This window comes from Ruditapes philippinarum, unplaced genomic scaffold, assembly GCF_026571515.1.
Source record: "Ruditapes philippinarum isolate M1 unplaced genomic scaffold, ASM2657151v2 ctg2081_1_1_1_1, whole genome shotgun sequence".
In the NCBI taxonomy this organism is placed as follows: Eukaryota; Metazoa; Mollusca; class Bivalvia; order Venerida; family Veneridae; genus Ruditapes; species Ruditapes philippinarum.
Genome location: NW_026852730.1, coordinates 3,684 through 25,155, shown reverse-complemented (window position 1 = coordinate 25,155; position 21,472 = coordinate 3,684). Strand labels below are relative to the sequence as shown.

The 21,472-nt window shown below is 31.5% G+C and overlaps 1 protein-coding gene across 1 annotated transcript; it reads right to left on the bottom strand.

The window, feature by feature from the left end:
* Positions 1 to 12,764: 12,764 nt before the first annotated feature.
* On the bottom strand, positions 12,765 to 20,836 carry LOC132722507 (SEC14-like protein 2). The gene is made up of 6 exons (XM_060707019.1): positions 20,682 to 20,836; positions 17,395 to 17,475; positions 16,132 to 16,232; positions 15,430 to 15,566; positions 13,992 to 14,158; positions 12,765 to 13,228 (listed from the first exon to the last, which is right to left on the bottom strand). The coding sequence occupies exons 1-6, from the start codon at positions 20,734 to 20,736 to the stop codon at positions 13,059 to 13,061; spliced, it is 711 nt and encodes a 236-aa protein (XP_060563002.1). The 5' UTR covers positions 20,737 to 20,836; the 3' UTR covers positions 12,765 to 13,058.
* Positions 20,837 to 21,472: the final 636 nt, after the last annotated feature.

Sequence of the window (21,472 nt, the reverse complement as noted above, 5' to 3'; positions counted from 1 at the left end):
AATTTAAATATACTACAATCGTGAATTCTCTAGAATATCTTCATACCTACCATTTTCTTATTGGAGCAACGGCATATTGAAATGTGGCGAGAGCACATATAGGGTTTGTAATTATCACATCTGGACATATTCTTCAGAATAATAACTTGTTTTATACAGTCTAAAATTTCTTAACTCGTTTCTACTCGCCCCGAAGGGCAATCATCACAATGAATATTTTGTATGTCAGGAAGCTATAAAGTCTAGCACTGTCATATCCAATATTTTTATGCCACATTTTCTACAAGAAATAGCATAATATTATGTATGTTTCTAATAATTTTGAGAGGATTATTTTCAACGAGTGACTTTTGAACTGAAATTGCCAATAAGTACACCTTTTATAGCTCTTATTGTAAAAAAAATCCAAACAATATTAAATTTAACTCTATTGAAATTCATTCATTGACTTCAGTCTATATCATTGGTGAGCAACTGACTTCCGCTATTTTACACTAAGATACCACATAGACTTTAACTTGCCATATTCCCCTATCATTAAGTTTATTGAAAACTTCAAATGGAACCATATCAATAACTTGACATTTTGCAATTAACAGCATCGTCCTGCATCAAGGACAACACGTTTTGCAGTTACCTTATAATCGAAGTATTCATCCAATAATAACCCTAAGTAGATATATTTATCAACTATATTTAGACAGGGATTCCCATATTTAAAACTTTAGGAGGGACTTTCAATAGAATTTGGTCGAAACTGTACTATACTGTTTTGTTGTTGTTGGATTTACCAACATAAAGCTTGTCCTACAACAATCGAAATTAAGCAATAATTCTGAGTCCTGCTCATCATCAGATAGTAAATGTCATTTTATTCTCATTTCCAACAGAATATGCCTTTGTTTCCTGACTTAACAGGTACTTAACAGGTACAGCTAAATCGTTGGTAAAAAACAGGTACATTTCGATAGCCAAGGGGCAGACACTTGGTTTGTTACAAGACTACCAGTGTTGTTCCCCGGAATCACTTATCACGGCATTTTCAGGCTAGAAATTTGAATACTGTTGTTTACGAGATATTGCACTTTTCATAATTGAGGATGCCTCGGTCGCCTCATACCTATAACGGGGTAAATAAACGGTGCTAGACAGTTAGGCATGAACAGACTTTACCAGACAGTTTGCAACATATAGTTTGGATGTTAATAAGCTCTGCTGAATTCGCTTCACCAGTGCCTTAGATAACGTTCAATCAAACCGTACCCCTGTTGTCGTTTTGGGGCGTTTTTTAACATGTTCATCTTATCAATTTTGCAAGATCTCTCATTTTAGAATTGTTTTCTTTCGTTTGGCGTACCGGATCTTTCAAGATTTCTCAGCACTATTTGCCCAGAATATTCGAGGAAAGGAATGTAAAATGAAACGAAAGCTATTTTGAAACTAACATTTTACTCCATACGGAATGGGAAACGACTATAATAGTATTAGAATATGTAAGCCATTTTAATTGTAAAGCAAATCTTTAATGTCAAGGTCATGTCTTAAAATGAGTCTTTTTTATGGAAAAAGGATCTCTTTAATGTAAATTAGCAAGCGGAATAGAGATATACGTTTTACTACGGGCATATTTTGTTTAGTCGATTAAAAATGAAATTATCTTTTTTATTAGGAAAGCCCAGCTCTTGCATTTTGTTTATATCTCGACTCGTGATTTACATAAAAAATATGAAAAGTATTGCAAGAAAATTACAATATTATTTAAAACATCCTGAATGACCTGTATAACAAGAGTCTAACTAGAATAACAAAGGTGTCTCATAAAAGAGCGTATCTAATACTAGTAGTACATGAATGCGCTCTTATAGTTGTTCATATTTTATCTACATGACTGTTTTCATAAACAAACCCAAGTTTCCTGGCAAAAGTGCTTGTTCAAAAGCGCATTAAATGCGACTGAATCTTCCAAGACTACTACTTTACAGACAAATGTTCTTGGTCAGTAATTAGATCATGAAAAATGTTGCACTCATTTGATATTATAGATATCTTTGAATGTTTAGCCTGCTTCATTGCTGTACAATGTATTTTCATATCTGTATGTTTTAAAGCGCCTTTTCAATGCTAGCTTGGTTTAAGTGACTGCGTCTTGTAGGTGCGTGCGACCTTTGATAGCTATCTCTTAGACAGAAGGAAGCTCAATTGATTGATTACAGCTTGTGCAAAGATAAAATAAAATACAATAACAAATTGATGGCATTATAGTTCAACATGCATGCTTATTCATGAATAACAACTCGAACTGTATTTTATGTAATTTATTTATATAATTTCAGTGAAATTAGAAAATATAACTGGCAAACCAATATATGGTTATTTCAAAATGAAATTACATATCAATTATTTTTCTGGTACTAATTTGTATCAAGCAAAATAAAATGGAAAAACGTTATAATACAAAACACAAGAAATGTATGCAAAAACTAAATGATAAATTAGCAGACGAACATTGATGGTGCACTACTTTATCTTTCAACTATGAGATCACCAAGTTTTTAAGCTAAGTGTTCAATATGTTGAGGCTACTTGTTTAATAGCTGATGACTCATTTTTTTATCTACCAAAAACACCTAAATTCATGAAAGTCACTATTGAATATAGCTTTATTCTACGATCTTAAATCAGCTGAGGTCATCTGCTGACCACATTGTTATTCTTACAGTTACAATATTGGATCATTGTCTCAAGATAAGGGCAATGAGAAATAAACTTGACCTTGACCTGCTTATTTAAGGGCAACATAAAAAATAACTGACCATGTGTAGTAATGTAAACAAAAACAATTCTGTGCCTACTGCATGACAACTATAAAATCATTTGGCCTTCACATCTGTTTTACTTGACCTTTGACCTACACGACTTCCTCTTCGTCAAAATCTGAAAAGTTCATTAAGTGACCACCAGCTTCCTTGATATTGTCATGTTCAGAGGTAACAGACAACAGTAATATCTACATTTGAGCTGCATCACGACAAAACCAACATAGTGCGTTTGCGACCAGCATGGATCCAGACCAGCCTGCGCATCCGCGCAGTCTGATCAGGATCCATGCTGTTCGCTTACAAACCCTATTACAAGTAGAGAAACTGATAGCGAACAGCATGGATCCTGATCAGACTGCGCGGATGCGCAGGCTGGTCTGGATCCATGCTGGTCGCAAACGCACCATGTTGGTTTTGTCGTGACACGGCTCATTTTTATCCTTGGCCAATCTTTGGGATACTGTAATCTTTAATCAAACTTCTTATCAAATATAATATAAACAAACTAAATATTATGCATAAGATGGACAAAAAATCACAGAGATATTGTGATAGTTTAAGTTTTTCCAATAACCTTAAATAGTTTTATCTTCATTATATACAAAAATGTGACAGGAATTACTACAAAACTGGTTTTCTGCCAATAATGATTGGTTTATCCCTTTAGAAACGAGATAGGACTAAAATTGTGCACTGAAAAAGAGTATTCAAGTGAAAAAAAAAGGGATTAAATCACAAAACCCGTGTAATATGTGTCAGGGCTCTGATTGACAATAGTGATGTGAAAATTTGGTTGATTAACAATAAAACATGTAGGAAATGCAAAAGGTGAGTATTGAAACAATTTTATGGAAATTTAGAACATACACTAGAAAAAAAGAAAAAAAACAAACAAACAAAAAAGAACCCCTGGTCTCATACAAGTTTGTCATCTTACTGTTAAAAAATACTTCCCAGTGTAAATGATTTTTCTAAAAATAGACATTGTCCCTTACATATTAACTTTATTAATAGTAAGTGTAAAGGAATTTTGTATGATACCAGACATAGGATTATACATTAAAATTTTTAGCTCACAAAAGTTCTGTGAAGGTTTGATTAGAATAACTCTAGCAATGTACGAATTGCTTACTAAAGAGTGTTTTCTTAAAAGCCATGATTATATAAAATAATCAAAATCAAGTTAATAAATGATGAAGTCTAAAAATAAGATAATATATGCCAGGGCACTTGATATCAAACGTTTTGTGAAAGTTTCATTAAAATCCATAAAGAAGTGTAGTAAGAGTTGCATACATATGAATATTTGTAAGGGCCATGATTAGGTAAAAGGTTTTCAAATTACATGTATATTACAAAACCATAACAAAATGGGCCAAAGCACTTTGTGAAATACTTGTGTAAAATTTGGTTGAAATATGTTGAGAAGTGTAAGAGTGGCCTATAGAAGTGTAGGAGTGGCCTACAGAAGTGTAGAAGTGGCCTATAGAAGTGGCCTATAGAAGTGTATGAGTGGCCTACAGAAGTGTAGGAGTGGCCAATAGAAGTGTAGGAGTGGTCTACAGAAGTGTAGGAGTGGCCTACAGAAGTGTAGGAGTGGCCTATAGAAGTGTAGGAGTGGCCAAAAGAAGTGTAGGAGTGACCTACAGAAGAAATTGTTTACACCTGCCTGCCTGTCGACTTTCAGCAAACCTGACAAAAAATGAGGCAAGAATATTGAATCACAAGTTGTATATGATTATAATCATTATCTAAACAATCACCAAAATACATATGAAATATGCAGTGATCTGAAATTCAGTCACTACCAGAAGCTTCATATGGATAGAAAACAATACAAAAAAATCAAAATGTGTTTATAACATTATATAAATATCACATCTCACTGACTGTGATAGAATAGAATGATTGCTCCTCGGCTGACATTTTCTTTACAAGGGTGAACATTTCTTCCTCTCACTCCAAGTGAGATGTGAAATTCATTTTTATTTTATATAAAAATATCTTAAACCTGGTACCCAGTATGCAAGTGGGGGCAATCTGGTAACACCTAATATAACGTACTGTTACCCCCTCACTTCACTTAAGGCTATTTATAGTAAATAAATAATGTGGGGTATAAATTAGAAACTATCAAATCAATTTGATAATTTTCTTTACCTTATATTTTTATTAAAAACTGAACATTTTTGATTGACAAAAAAGTTAAAATGCATATTTTGTAAGCATAAAAATGAAAACAAAAACAGGTATCTAAGCTAATTTGTAAAGTGGTTTTAAATGCAAAAAGGAAAAAATATTGCATTATTACATGTATGATTACTCATATAAGAATGGATTTGTCTAAGAATTCACAAAAGTAATTAATGATTAATAATTATACATGTTTGAGCTGACAAAAAAAAAAGAAGCAAGAAATTTGCATTGACTTAGAATTATTTGTTCAAGGATGTAAAAACACAAACAGAAAACTATTAGTGTATCAACACAATGGTTTGAGATTGCTATAAAGTAAGCAAACACTAAGAGGGAAATAAACAAGGATGGTTTGACAAATTTCATATAGTAATCAAAAACTAAGTGAATAAATCAACAATGCAAAATGACAAGCTAGAACTAACAGAGAAAAACAAGAATGATTTGACAACTACCATACAGCAAGCCAAAACTTAGTGAAAATATCTTCAGAGTGCTTTAAAGTGCAAAGTGGTAAGCCAAAACTAAGTGAATATATCTACAACCTGCTTGGAGAATGCCATATGGCAAGCCAAAACTAAGTGAATATATCTACAGAATGATTTGACAAAATTTTAATGTCACACGGCAAGCCAAAACTAAGTGAAAAAACTAGAGTGGTTTGACAATGTCAAACAGAAAGCCAAAACTAAGAGAGCAAATCTACAGAGTGCATTGGAATTGCCATATATAATCAGCAAATAAGTGAATATAACTACAGTGTGGTTTGAAAAATGTCACACAGAAAGCTAAAAATATGATAGTAAATCTACAGAGTGGTTTGGTATTGCAATATAACAAGGCCAAAATTAAGAGAATGGCAGTTTTCTTAGTAAAAATATATTATAGTGAATAATAGCCTAAAGTCATTATGAGGTCCATCTTCAATGAACATTTGCAGTTTCAGGTTTGAAATTTCAGTAACAAAAACATTGTTAACATAATTATATCAAAGGTAAAAACATACACTTCAACTCCTCTTCTATAATTAAACATAAACATTTGTGATATTCATAGCTTGCATTGTTTAATAAGTGTATATGAAAATATTTGTTTAAATAATATGCAAATAAGACCGTTATATTAAATATAAAATATAATCAATCAATCAATCAGTCAATCAATCAATCAATCAATCAAAAATAAGCATTAAATTGATTTAACAATCAAGCAATATAACAACAAATTTAAAACAAATGATAACATAACAACAACAAAGCTTTCAGTAATAACAATTGTTACTTATATGGAATAATGTACAAAACTATTGTTTATTGAATAATGTACAAAACTATTGTTACTAATATGGAATAAAGTACAAATCTTTTGTTATCAATATTGAATAAAGTACAAAACTATTGTTACTAATATGGAATAAAGTACAAATCTTTTGTAATCAATATTGAACAAGAGCACCGCTAGGCGGAGCATTATATGCCCGAAAGTGATTTTTTTTTTTTTAGTAAAGATGAAGCATTTGTAAGACATTGGAATTAAATAAAGTATTACCTCCTTCAAATAACAATCCTCCTTTGAAGTTTCAATATTGTCGTCCAAATGGAACTTAAGTTATGCCCCAGAAACTGTTTTCAATTCTAAGGTAATAGTGACCTTGACCTTGTGACCCCAAAATCAATAGGGGTATTCTACCCAATATGTACAATCATCCTATGAAGTTTGAATATTGTGGGCTAAATGGAACTTAAGTTATGCTCAAAAAACTGTTTTCAATTTCTAAGAAATAGAGACCTTGACCTTTGACCCCAAAATCAATAGGGGTCTTCTACCCAATATGGACAATCATCCTATGAAGTTTGAACACTGTGGGCCAAATAGAACTTAAGTTATGCTCCGGAAACTGTTTTTAGTTTTAAGTTAATAGTGGCCTTGGCCTTTGACTTTGTGACCCCAAAATCAATAGGGGTCTTCTACCCAATATGAACAATCATCCTATGAAGTTTGAACACTGTGGGCCAAATGGAACCTAAGTTATGCTCCGGAAACTGTTTTTAGTTCTAGGGTAATAGTGACCTTGACCTTTGACCTTGTGACCCCAAAATCAATGGGGGTCTTCTACCCAATATGGACAATCATCCTATGAAGTTTGAACACTGTGGGCCAAATGGAACTTTAGTTATGCTCTGGAAACTGTTTTCAGTTTTAAGGTCATAGTGGCCTTGACCTTTGACCTTCTAACCCCAAAATCAATAGGGGTCTTCTACCCAATATGAACAATCATCCAATGAAGTTTGAACACTGTGGGGCAATTGGAACCTAAGTTATGCTCCGGAAACTGTTTTCAGTTGTAAGGTAATAGTGACCTTGACATATGACCTTGTGACCCCAAAATCGATAGGGGTCTTCTACTCAATATGGACAATTATCCTATGAAGTTTGAACACTGTGGGCCAAATGGAATTTAAGTTATGCTCTGGAAACTCTTTTCAGTTTTAAGGTCATAGTGACCTTGACCTATGACCTTATGACCCCAAAATCAATAGGGGTCTTCTACCCAATATGGACAATCATCCTATGAAGTTTGAACACTGTGGGCCAAATGGAACTTAAGTTATGCTCCGGAAACTGTTTTCAGTTCTAAGGTCATAGTGACCTTGACCTTTGACCTTGTGACCCCAAAATCAATAGGGGTCTTCTACCCAATATGGACAATCATCCTATGAAGTTTGAACACTGTAGGCCAAATGGAACTTAAGTTATGCTCCGGAAACTGTTTTCAGTTTTAAGGTCATAGTGACCTTGACCTTTGACCTTATGACCCCAAAATCAATAGGGGTCTTCTACCCAATATGGACAATCATCCTATGAAGTTTGAATATTGTGGGCCAAATGGAACTTAAGTTATGCTCCGGAAACCAAATTGCTAACGGACGGACGGACAGACGGACGGACGCCAGGGGGTATAACATAATATGTCCGAAATTCTTTTGGGCATATAATAAAATACAAAACTATTGTTACTAATATGGAATAAAGTACAAATCTTTTGTTATCAATATTGAATAAAATACAAAACTATTGTTACTAATATTGAATAAAATACAAAACTTTTTATGGAATAAAGTACACATTTTTTGTTATACATATGGAATAAAGTGCAAAATTATCATAACGTATATCGAATAAAATGCAAAAATATTTTAACTTAAATGGAATAAAGTGCAAAATTGTTGTGACTTCCATGCAAAAAGTTTACATGGAATAAAGTTAGAGATACATCTGTTTTGAATAAATGTCTTTTCACATTTTTGTGTACAATTTTGATTTTTTTCTCTGACAAAATCATAGCAAAAACAAAATATATAAACAAAGAGTTAAACTCATGATTCACTTACATCTACAATTAACATTCCAAATGCACTGAATTTGTTAATACTAAAGTTTTGGAAACATTGTCATTTTTCCATAGTATAACTACATGTTGTACCAAAATAGGCAGATCCAGTTTTAAAACAATTTGACCATCTCTTACATTGTTGCCCAGGACCTTTGATAATCCCACAAATACATGTAATGTATACTTCCAAATGGTGTACTTATCTTTCACAAGGGGTCATAACTCTTACAAAAAAAATCCATCAAAATGGTTAAGTTTTAACATACAAGTCATAAAAAGTTTGATTTAAAAGAAAATTTGAATTCACTCAGACATAAACAGATTGTAAACAGATTGCTATGTACAAGTGCTTCAAAGAATTAAAGCCATATCATCACATCAGAAAACCATATTTCAGCAGTATTAAAATATATATAACTTTGATTTGGAAGTGTTCGTTCATGGTATGTAACGTCTATTGGTATAAGGGAAGCTACTTGTTCAACAATTAAAACTTCTAATAAAATAAGGAAACTACCAAGTAATATGTACCAACGGAAAAGGGAAAATGATGGGGGAAGTTGCTAATCAAAGGGTTCTGCAATTCAGTGACCAGTTTCTCAGCTAACAACTTAAGACAGAAATAATTCCTGTTGTATTTCTTCTTGTTTGATGTGGGGTTCATTACCAAAATAAAATAAGTGCTGTTTGGTGTACACTATACATCAAAATGATTTGGAATTAACAAGCTTGGTGTTTACTACATAAAATGATTTTAGGTACATTATTTATACAAATTTGATGCTGCTTATTGTACACTCATTAACATAATTGTTGAATATTACTAAAAACAAATCTGGTGTTGTTTGGTATACATTACTTAAAATAATTAGGAGTACAATACTCAAACAAATTTCTTTGGTGTACACAACTAATAGGAGAAATGTAAAACAGCTAGCTGGTGATTGTGATACTTGTTCATAACATTCATCTATAACTTCATGATAAAAATTTTTCTAGTAAAACAAAGCAAAAACAAATAATTTAAACAATCACCTACATGAACCGGGCATATCAGAATAACAAAATTAACCTCCATAACACAATCATGATATCACATTTACCTCCATAACACAATCATGATATCACATTTACCTACATAACACAATCATGATATCACAATTACCTACATAACACAATCATGATATCACAATTACCTACATAACACAATCATGATATCAAAATTACCTACATAACACAATCATGATATCACATTTACCTACATACCACAATCATGATATCACATTTACCTACATACCACAATCATGATATCACATTTACCTACATACCACAATCATGATATCACATTTACCTACATAACACAATCATGATATCACATTTACCTACATAACACAATCATGATATCACATTTACCTACATAACACAATCATGATATCACATTTACCTACATAACACAATCATGATATCACATTTACCTACATACCACAATCATGATATCACATTTACCTACATACCACAATCATGATATCACAATTACCTACATAACACAATCATGATATCACATTTACCTACATACCACAATCATGATATCACAATTACCTACATAACACAATCATGATATCACGTTTACCTACATAACACAATCATGATATCAAAATTACCTACATAACACAATCATGATACCACATTTACCTACATAACACAATCATGATACCACATTTTCCTACATACCACAATCATGATACCACATTTTCCTACATACCACAATCATGATATCACATTTACCTACATAACACAATCATGATACCACATTTACCTTAAAATGGTACCGTACATTTATCTTTAACAGACTAGTCCCATCTTTCAATTTGGATAAAAACAATCATCAATTTCAGAGAACATTTCTTAATATGTAGTAACTGAATAGCAAACAGTGCAGACTATGATCAGATGATACTGAAGTACATGTACTACCTAATCTTGGTTTGCACTAGCTGCATAGGTAGAATCAGTTGTGGTCAGCAGGCTAAAAGATAACTCCTGCGATACTGAGCTGAGCAAATTTGGAAAGGGGTATATCTAGATATAGGTACTGAAACAAGTTTAAACAAATATTGAGACAATAGTTACAATACTGAGCAAAAGCAAGGTAAATTTCATATTATGACAGAAATAAAATTCCTAGGTTTTAAAGAGTTTAAAGTGGCATGCCTCCAGATGTAGTATACTAAATCTTCAAAAACTCAAATTTGAAAGAAAACAAAAATAATGATTAAAAAATGTTTAAATACCTACAATCAAGATGAAATTTTGAATTTTTCAAGCACAATATGACAGAATTTATAGGTTTTTTTTAATCCCCAGAATTCTACCATTTTATTAATACAGTATGAGAAATTTCTACGTATTTTGACAAACTTTAGGTATTTTTTATCAATAGCAAGTGTCTAAGGCTAGGTTAAATCACTTAATTTGTACAAATGTGAACTCCTTTCCTCATTATAAGAATTTATTAAGTGTGGAGGTGTGCTACTTTAACCCTTAAATTGGAACAAATATAATGTTTAAGTACAAACACAATTTTTACACCGGTATATATTTAACACAAATCCATGCGATGTACAATCATTTTAAAAATTTGTTTACCATACCATGGTAATTGGCACATCAGCCACAGTATGCAACAAATAGCAATTTAAACATTGTCTATATCACCAGTCCTATTGTTATATTACAAATAACCGTACCTAGTATATACATGTACATTATATAATCAGTAAATATAAACGTATGTGTTACAATGGTAGGAGGTTTGGATTGCAACAGAACTAAACCCTAATGTGAATGTATGGCAGTGAAGGCTAAAAATAACATTGACTAACATGAGTTAACCTAACTTGTGATAAAAACACAAACCAGACCATAACTATTTGTATTTATAAGATCCTAGTATCAATAATATCTTAATAAGTACATCAACCAACAGTTACTGTACTTGAAGGCAGTGATAACAAGTATGGTCCAGTCTGTCTAGAGAAATAATGTATAAAACGTCCTGAGTACAAATGACTAAAATATATTTTGTTACAAGACATGTTTGTTAAACATGTCTTCCTCCCCCACTGAAACCAATAAGCTATGTTACATTGTAGCCAGTAAGTTATGTTACATTGTTGCCAATAAGTTATGTTTCATGGACTTCCACCTGTTTCTCAGGTGATATTCAAACCTACCCAATGATATTTAATCATAGGTTTGTAGGTGTCAGTTCTTTAATTATTGATTAGACAAGATTTTCATGGTAAAGGCTACAGTGTCCTTCACCTTTGACTAACTGACTTCATAATTATAAGATTTTAAAGGAAAAAGGCTACAGTGCCCTTGACCTTTGACTAACTGACTTCATTATTATAAGATTTTTAAGGAAAAAGGCTACAGTGCCCTTGACCTTTGACTAACTGACTTCATATTTATAAGATTTTAAAGGAAAAGGCTACAGTGTCCTTGACCTTTGACTAACTGACTTCATATTTATAAGATTTTAAAGGAAAAGGCTACAGTGTCCTTGACCTTTGACTAACTGACTTCATAATTATAAGATTTTTAAGGAAAAAGGCTACAGTGTCCTTGACCTTTGACTAACTGACTTCATAATTATAAGATTTTAAAGGAAAAGGCTACAGTGTCCTTGACCTTTGACTAACTGACTTCATAATTATAAGATTTTTAAGGAAAAGGCTACAGTGTCCTTGACCTTTGACTTACTGACTTCATAATTATAAGATTTTTAAGGAAAAGGCTACAGTGTCCTTGACCTTTGACTTACTGACTTCATAATTATCAGATTTTAAAGGAAAAGGCTACAGTGTCCTTGACCTTTGACTAACTAACTTCATAATTATTAGAGGTCATCTATCAGTCCTGATCATTCTCCAAACCCAATCATAAGACTGCTGGCCAAAGTGTTCTATAGTAATTGGCTGGTCAAGGTCTGGTCTATGGACTATCCAACTGCATATACAAAGCAATTTCTGACCACATAATCTGTCAGGAGAAAATACTCTAAAACCCGGGCAAAAAGAGTCCATATGCTTTCTCTCATGGAGTCATTCATGTGTAAGTGTATGACAAAATCATTAAAAGTATCCTTTAACCTCTTTATAACCTTTGACCTTAAATGACATATTGACCTCATTTACTAATAATCAAATAAATAATCGATTTAATATGCATTAACTGTGACATTGAAACACCAAATGGTATTACCTAGTAAGTGGTTTTAACATATCTATAAATTCATTTTGTCAAAAATGAAACATTGTTTGAATAAATATAAAAATAACTAAATTTCAATGTATTGAATGTTTTGAAACTTTTAGGATAATTTAGGCTTTTACATATTTTCATATATCTATGAGATCATTTTCAATGGAATGGATTTACAGTGATTGGTCTGTCTAACAATTCACCATCATCATTATCATCACTTTTTTCATACTAAGCCATTAAATTTACTTTAGCCAAGTGCCATGAAATTTTTTTTTAAAAAAGTGACAATTTTTTTTCAAATCGTACAGTCTAATATAAATAAGTATTTCAAACAGCCTTAGTCATCCTGAAACATGTACACAATAATTTAAAGGTAGGGTCTAAGATACTGTCTCTTCTTGTGCCAAAACAAATTCATCGTCACCTTCATCATTTTCACCAGCATTACTACTGCCTGTATTTGACTTTGATTCAGGTTCTAAGACTTCAATAAGATAATAAACTTTTTTACTTCTAGCCCAGCTATATGTGTTGTCAAACCGTATAACATCTATAAAATAAACAACATATCTTTGAATACAACATATGTCCTCTAACTTAACACCAGAGATTAGGGACAACAAATGTTATCTTGCATACAACCTGAGACTACAAAACCATCTGATTTATACAAATACAAACCAAATTAGTTTTGAAACAATCTGAATTATTGATGAATTTCAAATGTGTTCTCAAAACAAATAATCAAATAAAGTTTTATATAACTTATTACAGTATAAAGATATGTTCGGTCATATATATTATTTATACATATAACTGAAGTCAATTTTTCATAAAATACCCACATAATCATGGCTAGTCATGACTTAGTGGTTACACAGTCCCTTTGTGGATTCTGAATAATTCTATTTGATAAAACAACCTAGCAACCTTAGAGGTCAAATATTCTTCTCATATACCCATATTGACATAAAATCTTTACTGGTCAGCCTGCTTTGCTCAATAGAGACACCATCAGACTTGTAATACAGGGGTCACTGGTTTGAACTTTGGGCAAGGTGAAATTTGTCTGTGACAATGAGTCTAATGATCATTTGTCTCTCACCTCTGATTCAGAAATAATGAGAAATTAGTACCAAATGTAGAAGGTCACTTGCAAATAGATTGGTTATTCCTGATTTGTCATGATGAAAAGCAGGTTACATGGAACAACTGCCGAGATATGGCCAAAAATGTTTTAAAATCAGCATTGAAACGAACCAAAACAAGTGTTTGTACAATTTTTTGAACTCAACGTAAAATATATAACTTACATATACCAGGCAGGTCACATTCTACAGCACCATCTTCAGGGACTAGATGACAATTTGATCGCTGTGTTGACAGAATCGTGTCCATTTCACTAGCTTTCATTCGCTCTTTTGATTTCTTTCTAAACACACCAAAGCCTATATCATATCCATCTGTCTGAAACTCATACCTGGAAAAAGAATTAAAAAAATCTCAATTATTTTCAGTACAGTTTCTTCAATATACACATTATGTAGTGACATATATACATTTGAAATTACAATTTGTCAATAAATTATTGCGCTTCTGAATTTATTTTAAAGTTCCCTCAAAGAGTCTGTTTAAAAGCAGTACTGTGACAATTACTATACAAATAGGATGACACATGCTATATTAATATACATGTGCAGAACAAAAGAAAGCTTTCTATTATAAGGCACTCTTGAAATAACCAAAAATAGATACAAATCTCCTGGCACTGCCTCAGATGACTTAATACTTGTAGTATACATAATTACAGTTACAAAGTTTGCATACTGGTCGGAGAGATAACTCCGACGCATAGATAACCCCGACACTTGATAAATATAATTGTTTTAGCTTTGTTTTTCAACAAATAAGCACATGCTCACCTAACAGTATAGGAACAGGACAGAATGTGATGATTTGTTATAATTTGGTAGACTTTTTAATGTTTTTCAAATAACCTAAACTTTTTGTAGGCAAAAACTGCTTCAAAACGTTCTTTTTACTAAATTACAGTAAGGTAGTTAGAAATGTATTGACCACAGGCCACTGACTTGGGAAAGATTTTTGAAAAATTGTTTAAATATTTACAAAAAATAGATAAACCATATAAGATGTAAAAATAAATTATTGATGCTGATTTTTCCAGTCATTTTTTACTTAAAAATTTAAGTGTCGACTTTTTCTACTGTTGTGGGGTAAAAAGACCATGTTTTGTATACCTCATTCAATACCTTAAAGAAGTACCAGATTCCATTTTCATACATAGTTTTTGTGGTGTAATGTAAAGTCTTTGAACTGAACTTTGTTTAGGTGGTTCAATATTTAAAATATACTGGAAGATAATTAAAATATTGCAAAAAATATGTGATTTAGTGTCGAAGTTATCTCTCCAACCAGTAGAGGATTAAAATATAAATAGTATTCTCCCTAATGAATTTTTAGTTCATACAGAGTTTATTTTAGTTTGTGATGTGTAAAAAGCTATAAGGTTATAGACACACTTTTGAATCTGTTCCTGGAACCAGTCAGTACTGAACAATGAGTGTAAAGTTTTTTGATCAAGGAAACAACAACTTGTCCCTGACAGTGTTTGAACCCAGCTAGCAACCGTTAGATTAAGTTAACAACTTGGCCATGCCACCGCATGAACTTTAGAAATAACACACACACAAAGTTTAAGACACAAATAAAAAGTTAAATAAATAATTAAACCTTATAACACTGTTTGGTTCATGGACTTCATACTCAAGTTGTAACGTTGATCCGCGGCCTATATTGCCTGTAACCATGGCATGATGTGGCTCTGCTTGGTTGTAATACTCTTTTGGAACTGTTCCACCTTGACATATCTGTAAATTAATCAAATGATTTTAAATTTTGTTAGTAAAAATACTTATGTGTGTTAAAACACAAAGTATGTCTCAACTTTTTCTGGGAAATCGCATAAGTTTATTAAACTGTATTATTTTTACGAAATTTTTTTTTAAAAAATATTCTTTAGATAATTTTTAATCCCTTAAATAAGTAATTGTCTTACATAGTTTTTACAGCGGGGGCCCCCTTCAATCTTTGAGGGTACACCAAAAACATGCTGGAATTGTTCCGTGAAATTTCTTTTAATAAAGCATCTTTTAATTCCCGAAATTTTAAAACATTTTTTTTGTTACCTTAAAAGATAAAGTAAGTAGTATTTTCAAACCCGGCCTCTAAAATTTATATTGACCCGTGATTGACCATTTTGCATACTACCTGTGCATATGACCATTTCTATGACCATGTGCATTTCTGACCATGGGGCTACTGGGCCACGTCTAACGACCCCGAGTGCCTATTGATAGTGTTTGCTATGTCTTAAAATTTTATTCTAAAAAAGATTTTTGTTTATGTTAAAAAACAAAAACAACTTTAAGAATAAAAGGGAGGTAACTCACCAGATAAAACTACAACTTTTTTAGCAGTATTTTCATGGAGAAAAGGTCTCACCAGTGACCAGATTATAGGAAAGATCTTTGGGCCTGAAAATTAAGCAATACATACATAAATTAAGCATACAAATATATACATAAATTATGACCTTTTTAAACAAGCTAGAATACCTGAAAAATTAAACATGACTGTATGTTTTGGTTTTACTTTATTTAAGTCTCTGAATTATTTCAAATGTTACCATATAATTTGATAATTTTAATGGTAATATCATTCTTATAACAGAAATGGCTCCTTTTAACAACCTTCTTATGCTGCCAGTGCAGATCAGTCTGCCACATCTGTGCCATCTTATCATTATCTACAATCTTTGCCAGGATGAAAGACAGACAAGTCCATTTATGATCTTTGGCATGGTATACAGGTTAAGTATTACTGAACAGTAATCAGTGACAATGCAAACTTAACATAAAATACACTGGCCTATGTTCAACACAGATATTTTGGGGCTTGTTTCCTTATACAAGTATATACCAAAGTGGACCCTTCAACTTCTTGTAAATACCTTGATAAAGTTTCCCCCACATACAAATACACATGAACTTTTCCGTTCTAGATGTGATGACTACTTGTCTATGCAACCAGCAAAGAGCCAGGCAGATGTATGTATCAAATAAGGCAAGAAGAGATAGAGAACCATGGCCCTTATATTCTATTAAAGATACATGTATACTATGCTCATCCTTGGGTGAAATACTTTTATTGTAGAAAATTATTGAAATCTACTAAATTTTTCCTGAATATGTCTAATTTAAACATGTGAAAGAATAAACTATGTTTGGGAAGTTACATTTCCTGTTACTTCTCAAATTAACTTGGTCTATTCTTATAAAAACTGTCAGTTTTCTTAATGACACTGTGTAATCATACTGTGTGTCGAGTTTAAAATGTAACATATTTTGTTTATTTTACATTTCAAAAGAGACTGTGTAGTAATTATCAGTCTTTTTCAACTATCATATTTGAGCAAAAAATATTTTTAAAACTGAAAGGAGTTAATGTTATCCTTTGATTTGTTGACTGTAAGAAGACCTGTTATTCTCACAAGGCTGTGTTAAGTCTCAGCAATCCTTTTCTAGCTTTTTTCACATTGAAAACACCCCTAAAAAAATACTTGGAAAGGACTAAAATCAAAGTAGGGTGATTTTATTTAAGAAATTAAGTGGTGTCAGGAATCAGTGTTATACATACTATTTATAACAAATACACGTCTGAGCACCTCCGGGTACCGGCTTTCAGCAGCGTCAACTATAGATAAGTACATGTCCACCGCTGGAATTATACAGAAAACCATGGTTATAATTACTGAAAAAACATATTCTTAAAAACATTATCTTTTGAACATATATTATATTTTTATTCAATAATTCATAAGTTTTAATTCATAAACAAAAAATAGATTTTCAAAATCTTTTTATTAGTATTATTTATTCAAATTATTCTATATACTTAATTAAAGAAAATGATAAACAAAACATTCTGAATTTAAAATCTGATTACATGTTATGTAATTATTCATTCAAATGCAAAAAAAAACAAAAAAACCTTTCAAATTGATTTACTGGATGTGAAAAGAAAAAAAACCCATCTTGTTCAAGGACTGATATAGCAAATATAAATGTATCAACAATCTAATTTGTTAAACAAAATATTTATGACATTGAACAATCTCATATACTACTAAAATTAACAACAATAAAATAAACAACAATTTAAATTTAGAAACCAATGTATGCTAAGCATAGAAAAAGCAAAAGGAATGCTTATTATATTTAAAATTTCAGAAACTGAACTGTATTACTAATTATTATAATACTCCCTAAAGTCAATTAACCCAAATTGTAACAGCCAAATGACCAAAGCTGTAACTGCCAAATGACCAAAACTGAACAGCCAAATGTCCCAAATTGTAACAGCTAAATGACCTCAACTATAACAGCCAAATGACCAAAACTTTAATGGCCAAATGGCAAAACCTGTAAGAGCCAAATGACCACAACTATAATAGCCAAATGACCCACATTGTAATAGCCAAATAACCCAAATGCCTAATGACCAAAACTCTAAAAACTAAACGGCAAAAAATATGATAGCCTAATGACCATTAAAACTATAGTAGCCCACCAACCAAAATTGTAACAGCCCAATAACCAAAATTGTAACAGCCAAATGACCAAAAATTATAAAAACTTTAACAGTCCAATAACCAAAATTGTAACTGCCAAATGACCAAAACTATATCAGCCAAATGACCAAACTTTAACAGTATCAAATTTCAGTATTTCTCATTTTCAAGTTATCTTTTTTGCAACAATCCTAATCGGTTTTGAAGCAAGAAACTTTTAACTTCTTAGTAATGATTATTTGAAACAGTGTAGAAAAAACAATGGCACCAGAACCACCCAAAACACATCTACATTTATATGTAATACATGTAACAGTGTGTCTAAAAGCAAAGGTGGTGTTAATGCTCATCTGTAAAGAATAACAACTAAAAGAAAAGTAATGGCTGTTATGAACTTCACTTACATTAAAATGAATAACTTTGTGATATATTGTCATTTCTACACAAAATTTATACAAAAATTAATCATTTTCTATGTGGTGAAGGAGCATAACTCTAGAAATACTCATCAACAAGTTATGTCCCTTGTTTTACACCTATTCCTTGTTCCCATTAGTAAGTATGCTGAGTACAATATACAAGTATTTATGTTAGTTTCAAAATTTTCTATCAATAGCCAACTTTAACAAATATTGAAAGTTAATAAAGGGCATTTAACTCCTTAATATTGTGACTCATGACTCAGAATCATGCCCCTTGTCTAGAAAAGCACCTTGTCATGATTATCAAGTAATAGTGACATGTTTTGTGTTGATACCTTTAAAATTGTTTGAGTAGTCATCCTTAAAAAAAGTTTTTGCACAACAACGACTTTTTCTTAGATAAAGTCAAGGGAATAAGAAAAAAAAGGATATTTATAACATGCAAGCTTGTTAGTCAGGTTATACAAGAAATATACAAGTTACAATGTAGTACATAAGACACTACAAACTGCTAGATATACTTCAACCTTTCATTTATATTATACATGTATAAAGAGATTTCACAGAATTTCCAGTTAAAACATAATGGTGTTTTTTTTTCACTCTTTAACTGATCAGAAAATGTTTTTACCCTTATAAAGTAATGGAAAGCTAGGTATATACAATCCACATATTTTCAAAAATATAAAAAATGAAACTATTCTGCCAATGAATCACCATTGTTTACTTCCACAAATAGAAAACACTTCAATATAAAAGATATCAATAGTTTCTTAAAACTTAGCCATTTCCTTTTTTACAAGTTGTCTAGATAGATCAATTATTCTAACATGACTCATGACTTTGTAACCATAAATAAAGAAGAAAATAACTGGTGTTAAACTGCCAATATACACTGCTTATGGACAACATGTATAATTACTTTTTCATTTTTTTGTGTTGTTGTTTGGTTTTATTGCACACCAACTCAGTTTAGAACATATGTATGCAACATAAAAGATGATTTTGGTTAACCTTGGGTGTTACAAACTTAAAGCAACACCAGGGCCGACTCCAGTAATTTGAACCCATGTAGTTGCCACTTACAATCACACTGGGTTAAATGGTGGCTGCAAATCTGATGCTTTAACCTGTCAAAGGCAACCCCTTCCGCTACAAGGGGTATGCATACTTATACAACCGTTCTTTTTATACATGTACTCTCTCCAATAAAATGGATAAACATAAGGTAAGCAGCAATGCTAACATTAACAATTATATTACTTTAATTGATATCCGTTATCAAATGATACAAATTATCATGATATATATTAATTAGCAAGAAAATTTTTACAAAACAAGCATTATGCAAGCATTCTACAACAGGTTTTTGGTACGTTTTTTCATGAAATATTGTTTTTAAACATTATGAATTTCCTCCCTTGCCGAACTTTCACCATTTGTAGAGTGCAGTATAATGTAAATTCAGTTTTAGTCAGGGCTGACTCAGCAGATCAGTCACTATTATATTATGATGAGTATGGTACTTTTTCTTAATACCTGCAGATCTAAACAAGCAGAAAGGATATACATATTTCATTGAAATGGCAGCTAAAAAGCAAAATATAGCAATAATAGCAGAAAAAAAGACAGCAGTCATCCAAATTTTAATACATTTTCTTTTCCAATCATATCAGTTTACATACAGAAGATGAAGACATCCATACATTATATACCTAGAGTTTAGAATTCAGGTAGTGTATTTCTAAAATTTTGAAATACCAAATTATCAAAGCATATCTGTACTTCAGAATTTTTTAATACCAAATTATCAATGTATATCTATACTTCAGAATTTCAAGGAGTCCATCTTATCAATGAATATCTATACTTTAAGACAAGAGGACTGAAATATCTAGCAGTTTGTATATAAAATGTGCCTTTATACATACATTCCTTATTTAAATGCCTGGCACCCAAATTCTTCAAATCATATATAATTGTCATAGTGTCTAACAGACGTTGATGCTGCAATAAAATCAAGAAACAAAAATAACATAAATACTTCTGTTCTAATAATTAAAAAAAAACAACAACAAAATGAACAATACAAAATAAGCAACAAAACTTATTTATCACATGACATCACTTGTTATTCAATGAACTGTAACCATGAAGTATTCCTTCATATTACAATATATATTTTTTAATGTTTAATTGTTATATACATTAATATAGATGTATAATATCATGGTGGTCGGTCAAACCTCATAAATCAAAAGAAGAAAGTATATAGAGATACATTTGAATTGACTAAAAAGTGTGTAACTAGGAAATGGATCTCCACATTTCTTAGTATAAAGAGGGAAAATCTATGTTAGTTCAGGGAGAGAGTGTGCTCAATCTCGGGTAAATTGCTTTTTTAATGTTTATTAAGGGAGGATACTAACTGTGTTGAACTAAAGAGTTGATATCCCAAAAGGTTGATATCCCTAAATGACTTTATGTTATCTTAATTTACAATAATAGTCACTTGATCAAGAGCTGTCAGAAGGACAGTGTGCTTGATGATTCTCAGGGCTTAATAGTAAAACAAGTTCAAAAAGTGCCATAATTTTGTCAAATCTAAGTTATGGGCCTAACATAATAACTTATTATTATGCTCTCAAATTGTATTTAGTTTCAACTCATTCCCTTCAGTAGTTTTGAAGATACAAAATTGCATGCAAAAACTATACCAAAG